Raw genomic sequence first — 7,275 nt, forward strand, 5'->3', positions numbered from 1 at the left:
ATAATCAAGTAGACCAATCTATAAAATGTTAAAACATGCTGATAACCAAGTAGAACAATCTAATAAAATGTTAAAACATATTTATAATCAAGTAGACAAATCTAATAAAATGTTAAAACATGCTGATTGTATTACAGAACCAGCAAGAAGAGAAAAAAATATATATGTGTTTATGGTTAATTTTATTATTATATTGTCCTTTGAACTGTGTCTAACTAATAATTCCATCACAAAAGTTGTAAATCACTCAGCAAAAAAGCAGCTCACATTATCATATCAAATTACACAACGCATGAGCTGCTCCCTAGTATAACTTGTGAAGAATTATTATTTTTCATTATTTTACCTAATCTAACCTAATAAGTTTCTGATTTTTACATTTTAGTTACTTTAATATTAAATAAATAATGCAGATGAAAAACAAGAAATATACTTTCTGGGTCATTTTATTTTTTGCAGTTGACTGTCAATGAAACTTAAGTCTACTTTTTCATATTGATAATGCCACTATATTAAATAATTTTATTTAATTAAACAATGCACCTAAGAACACAGAATAATAACATGCACAAAGAAAACAATGTCCTATAACTATCATAATTTACCTGGTTTTCTATCTATGTGATAAAAGCCTTTAAAAATTTAGTTAAGATTGTTGATATGAACACCAAAGTAAAATTTTCAAACTGGAAGCGAAATAGACAATTCTTTGTGCAAAAAACAACATAATAAGTCCTTTCATAAATTAAAACTTTGGCTTTCTGTTGGTTGTAAACATGTTAGTATAAAACATCAGAAAGAACTACTAGCAATTTGTGAAAGAGAGGATGTGGCAGGTGGGTCTGATTTTCCAGTTTATGGCTACGTAAACAAATAAGATTGAAGGCTATAAAAATTATACCTTGCCTTGTAATATCTATTTTATAATGAGTAATTTACATTAAATTCCATACGTTTCAGAGGGGTGGTAAATAAGAGAAAATAGAAGACCTAAAGAATATATGTGTCAGTTCTCATACTAGGAGAGAATGAGGATTTTTGAAATATTTACTTGTAAAATAATGAGCTTAAAACTTATATAACATTAAAATTTGGTTCATTAACTTCATTTTGATGTTACATTTATTTGTATATATTGATAATAAAGTACTTTAATTAAATTTTGAATGTAAATCTCTTAAACATCATGACATGCACACTTTGACTTACCTGTTGCAAGAAGGTTAAGAAAAATCTAGTCAAAATACTGTTTCATTATACTTATAAAATATCTAGTTGTGTACAAAGTTTTGCAGAAAAAAATTTTGTAATATGAAATGTGTTTCGCATAAAAAATTTCTCCTGATTTTTGTCATTGATTTGATAGAATACTTTGTAATTATTTAAATGAGTGAAGTGTTAGTACACCAGGTATACTTGAAGTTTCTAAATATCAGTTGACCAGACATGGGTAAATATTCTTTAATTATTAAAAATTAGTTTAAAAAAGTCATTAGAAGGGTGTGTCCACCAATAAAATTACGTAATTGTTGACTGTTTTTTAGATTTAACCAAACACTATAGATTATGGATAAATAGCACCATACAATATGGATTACATATTGTACCAAAATGGATCACGGGTAATACAAATAATGTAGATTATAGATACCATCAAATAACATAGACCATGAATAATACCAAACACTACAGATTATGGATAACACCAAACAATATGGATTACATATTATACCAAGATGGATCATGGGTAATATAAATAATGTAGATTATAGATACCATCAATTAACATAGACCATGAATAATACCAAACAATATGGATTACATATTTTACCAATATGGATCATGGATAATACAAATAATGTAGGTTATAGATACCATTAATTAACATAGACCATGAATAATACCAAACAATATGGATTACATATTTTACAATATGGATCATGGATAATACAAATAATGTAGGTTATAGATACCATTAATTAACATAGACCATGAATAATACCAAACACTACAGATAATACAAATAATATGGATCATGGACAATATGAATTACACAGATCTCAAATACTACCTTGCATGAGGAAGCAAGTTATCTTAATGGGATATTAAATTAACATCATAATTTATAAGCACAGTGATATTTATTGTACAACATATATAATATGTTTTGACACACCATTGTATATCTTTTTCGGGTAAAGATGATAGACCCAAGTACTGTTGAAACACATAGTATTTTATCTCCAATAAATATCAGTGTACTTACAGAATTAATGTTTGTTAATGTATTATTATGAAAAATACCAATCATTAGTTTGAGCACAAAAGGGTCTTAATCAATTAGACTTACCTCTTCAGAATCACTAAAGAGAGTTTCAGCTTCTTTGATTGACTCCTTCTCAGCTTCTAAAGCCGGTATGATTGTTGATTTAGAGATATAACTCTTACTACAAGTTAGGTTTATTCCAACAGCACACCATATCTGTAGGTAGAAAGTAAATGTTATAAAACAAATAATCAATTATGTTAAACTAACAAAGTAAAATTGACAAGATAGATAAAATGTCATACAGATTGTAATTAGACAATTTTCAACACAAATTTAGTCTTCTAATGCAGGTAGGTCACCAACTTAACAAGTAATTAACTAACAGAAGAGTCATCCTAGCATTTATAAATATATAGAATATAATATAGATGCAAAAAAACAGGATATGACTGTTGTAAATCTACTGGTTCCCCACCTGTATTGGTAGATACTGGTTAAATAGGATATCCTCCAATAAAGCAATACAGGATATTCCTGTTGTAATTATACTGGATCCTTATCTATGTTTGGTAGGTAATAGTTCAATAGGATATCCTCCAATAAAGCAATACAGGATATTCCTGTTGTAATTATACTGGATCCTCCTCTATGTTTGGTAGGTAATAGTTCAATAGGATATCCTCCAATAAAGCAATACAGGATATGCCTGTTGTAATTATACTGGATCCTCCTCTATATTTGGTAGGTAATAGTTTAATAGGATATCCTCCAATAAAGCAACACAGGATATGCCTGTTGTAATTATACTGAACCTTCATCTATACTTGGTAGGTAATAGTTCAATAGGATATCCTACAATAAAGCAATACAGGATATGCCTGTTGTAATTATACTGGATCCTCATCTATATTTGGTAGGTAACAGTTCAATAGGATATCTCCAATATTTCTTTACTGCTAAAAGAACAGTTTTATATCTTTAGAGCAATGACTTTATCAGTGTTCTTATTCCTTTTAATGTGTATTGTGTTTTCATCAATGTTATGCAGTTCTGATTTTATCACCCACTTATAATTGAAGTTTCTTTTTGTTTTCATCTTATGTTTTGTAAAATATATATTATTAGCACACAAAACCAGTGATAAATTATTAAGTTTCTATTTTCTACTTTGTAAGTTGAATTACTTTATTTTTAAGAATAAGGTCAGAGAGGTTTTATTACTTACTATGGAGTAATATATGAGGGTAATATATTTCTATAATTTTACTACATTATTGTAATTGTGTCTATTTTCTGATTTATACAAGTGGATCCAATCTACAGTCTGATTCTTTGACTTTCTCACTGGTTATAGTGCAGTTGCAGGTAGAGAATGTTATTTACCTTGGGATATTCGTGGCTCCAGCCTTAATGTCATCATTTAGTAATACAGTTATTTACTAAAGTAGTTTGAGAAACAAGAGACTTCTTTCAAGAATATAATCTTCAAATGTACTTTGCAAATAATCTAACATTTATTAAGGTTTTGTTATATCCTATACAATCTAAGCTAAATAATAATTGCCTGTTATACTGTTTTTCATCATTATAGGTAATACTGACATGTTTATTGTTTTTCTTTTACAAAAACATTCTGAGGTTTGATAATGAATTTAAAAAATTATTCTTATCTCATATTCTTTATCTTTGACACTGGTGTGTACTGGACTTCAATCTAGCTAACTGTAACCACCAAAAAAAAATTGAAATAAATCTAAATTACCACTTATTTCTTTCTAGAATGACTTCAAATTGTAACATGAAACTACATTTGTTTATCCTAAATAGCTTTTAACTCATAACCATATACATATATTTGTACTCAAATTTTATTGTTTTGTTGCCCTTTGAACCAAGTCTAACTACTATTTGTGCCATTACAAGTTGTAAATCACTTGGGGACCATGCAGCTCATGTTATGATATCAAATTACATTAAGTATGAACAACAATAATAATAAATAAAGAAAAAATGAACTACTTGGCGTTTTTTTTTTGCTGTTGATTGTCAATGACACTTAACCCTATTTTTGTTATACTAATGGTATTAGTGCACTAAATAATTTTTATTTAATTACATAATGCACCAAAGAACATAGAATAATAACATACAAAAAGAAAACAATGGCGATAACTATCACAATTTTTCTGGCTTTCTAACTACGCGACTAATTGATATGTTTCCCATGGGAACAAAACTTGTACTGCTGGAAGAGAAGTTGACAATTCTCTGTGCAGAAAACAATGTAATATAATACATCATTTGACAGATGAAATTCTTGGCTTTCTATTGGTTATGAATAACATAGTACTAAACGTAAGAGGGAACTATTAACAAATCATGAAAGAGAGGATGTGATAAGTGGGTATTGCAAGAGGGGTCTGATTTTCTATTTGATGGCTCTGTAACCAAACAAAATTGAACACTATAAAAATTATGGTTTGTCTGAGCGATGGCAATATTACAATGAGTAATTTAAATTAAATTTCATACTTATTGGAGGGGTAGTGAATACATTAGAGAAAAAACGTCACATTTCTCACACTAGGGGTAATTCAGGATTTTTCTTAATATTGCCTTCAAAAATTAAGAACTTAGAACTTATATACCATTAAAATATGGATTATTAGGTAGAATTTTATTCTATACTAATCGGTATAACATAAACAAAAAAGCAGTTTAATTAAATTTTACATGCAAATCACTAAAAATCACATGACATACACAGTAAAGGATGCCCACAACGAGAGAGTTAACTGTATTTGGTAATTTATTAATTTATCTCTAAATGTTATTACTGTGGAATAAATTGCTTTTTTTGTCATAGAACCCTGATTGTTATATTTAAAAATTTAGATTGCTTTAAGTAGTGAAATGCTGCTTCAATCAATAATTTACTACATCTTCCCATTATGTAGATATCACACAAATGTATGTAGCTAACATAATTTATCTATACCTTCCTATATTATTTTAAATATAATATGTAGCTAACATAATTTATCTATACCTTCCTACAATATTTTAAATATAATATGTAGCTAACATAATTTATCTATACCTTCCTATATTATTTTAAATATAATATGTGGCTAACATAATTTATCTATACCTTCCTATATTATTTTAAATATAATATGTGGCTAACATAATTTATCTATACCTTCCTATATTATTTTAAATATAATATGTGGAACAACATAAGCTAATGATTACTTTTTTTATTAATTATTATAAGATTTTGTTTGTTGTAAAGTACAAAGCAACACAAGGAGCTATCTGTGCTGTGCCCACCACGAGTATCAAAATCCTATTTTTGCAGTGTGAGCTCACAGACTTACCACTGAACCACTGGGGAACTATTATAAGGTACTGGACCATATGGCACCCAAGTCAGAAACAATGCATTCTAATGCAGAAACTGTGGCTACAAAATGCAGATGATGAAAGGGTTAGATTATTTTTGAAAATTATTTAACTTAAAACAACAACAAAGAAAAAGAATACGAACTATAAACTCAATCACATACTTTCATTCCAGGATCCTGGCCCTGAAGTAGTCGGCAGTATACTGGAACAGGAACAGGAGTTTCTGTAGGAAAGCCTGAGGTCTGCTCGTCCTCTAAAGTCTTGTTAGGAACACTCCAGCCACAGGCTTGAATCCGACCCTCATCTTTCTGCATGTGGGCTCGCACCTGTTTCAACTGCTCTCTCCTTTCCTTGGCTCGCTGATGATGAAGTTTCTCTGAGGCTCTAAATAAGCAGTTTATTACAAACAGAGTTTTAGATAAAACCATATATCCTGAAGATATCTACTGGACAGAATCTTATTACCATAAAATGAAAACATGCTATATAAAACAGTAAAAACTTTGTGCATTTTGATGCACAACATGAACATTAAAAATGTAATATTCACAATGGAACAACTTATGTACATCAAGTTCAAACATTTTCTCCCATATCTAAAGTGCTGACAAGACACCAATGTAGAAAAAGGTCATGTTTGAAGAAAGGTTTGTCATTTCTTTTTTTAATACTTACAACTAAATTGAATTTAAAGCTTGTGTTTAACTATGATTAAATATACCTTTCTGCACTGTGTAAGCCCCACAAAAAGTGGAGATTTCTATTTACAGCTGACTTGATCTTAAAACTTAGGGAACGAGTAACTCATCTCCAACAGATTCACAACTTTCATGTACAATTAGCACTAAAAATATACATAAAACAGAACTGAGTTATTTAATTCTAAGCCTTTTAAAAATTTATTACCACAGAACCAGTCAAGAATCAACCTTTTTACCATGCTTTTTTATTGGTTACAGAACACCAAAACTAAGTCATGAATCAACCATTCTCACTAATATATTATGCATTCTTATTTGTTAAGGAACACCAAAACTAGGTCATTAACCAACCTTTCACTTTAGTTTACTATGGTTTTTTATTGGTTACAGAACACCAAAACTAGGTCAGGAACTAACCTTTCACACTCATTTACCCAGCATTTTTTTTTAATTACAGAACATCAAAACCAGGTTATGAATCAATTTTTTTAAAATAATTTACCCAGCCATTTATATTACTTATGGAGCATCAAAGCTAGATCAGGAATCAACCTATAACACTAACTTACCATGCTTTTTATTGGTTACAAAACATAAAAACTAGGTTATGAATCAACCTTTCACGCTAATTTACCATGCTTTTTTATTGGTTACAAAACATAAAAACTAGGTTATGAATCAACCTTTCACACTAATTTACCATGCTTTTTTATTGGTTACAGAACATCAAAACTTGATCAAGAATCGAACTTTAACACCAATTTACCAATATTTTTTATTGGTTACAGAACATCAAGTTAGATCTGTAGTAAGCTAACTACCTGATACGTCTCCGTTCGTTAGTTAGTTTTCCGTAAATTCGTTCCGATGAAACTTTAGCGACACAAGCCCTTTTTT

General features: G+C 29.2%; 1 protein-coding gene across 1 annotated transcript in view; it reads right to left on the reverse strand.

Moving 5' to 3' along the window:
• Positions 1–2,332: 2,332 nt before the first annotated feature.
• LOC106471851 (JNK-interacting protein 3-like) overlaps positions 2,333–7,275 on the reverse strand; it is a 70,257-nt gene continuing 65,314 nt past the window's right edge. The window contains exons 16-17 of the mRNA XM_022400466.1: positions 5,839–6,061; positions 2,333–2,482 (exon numbers count right to left, since the gene is read on the reverse strand). Of these exons, the coding sequence (XP_022256174.1) occupies positions 2,333–2,482; positions 5,839–6,061 (373 nt within the window). The remainder of the gene's footprint in view (positions 2,483–5,838; positions 6,062–7,275) is intronic.

Source organism: Limulus polyphemus, unplaced genomic scaffold (assembly GCF_000517525.1).
Source record: "Limulus polyphemus unplaced genomic scaffold, Limulus_polyphemus-2.1.2 Scaffold4903, whole genome shotgun sequence".
NCBI lineage: Eukaryota > Metazoa > Arthropoda > Merostomata > Xiphosura > Limulidae > Limulus > Limulus polyphemus.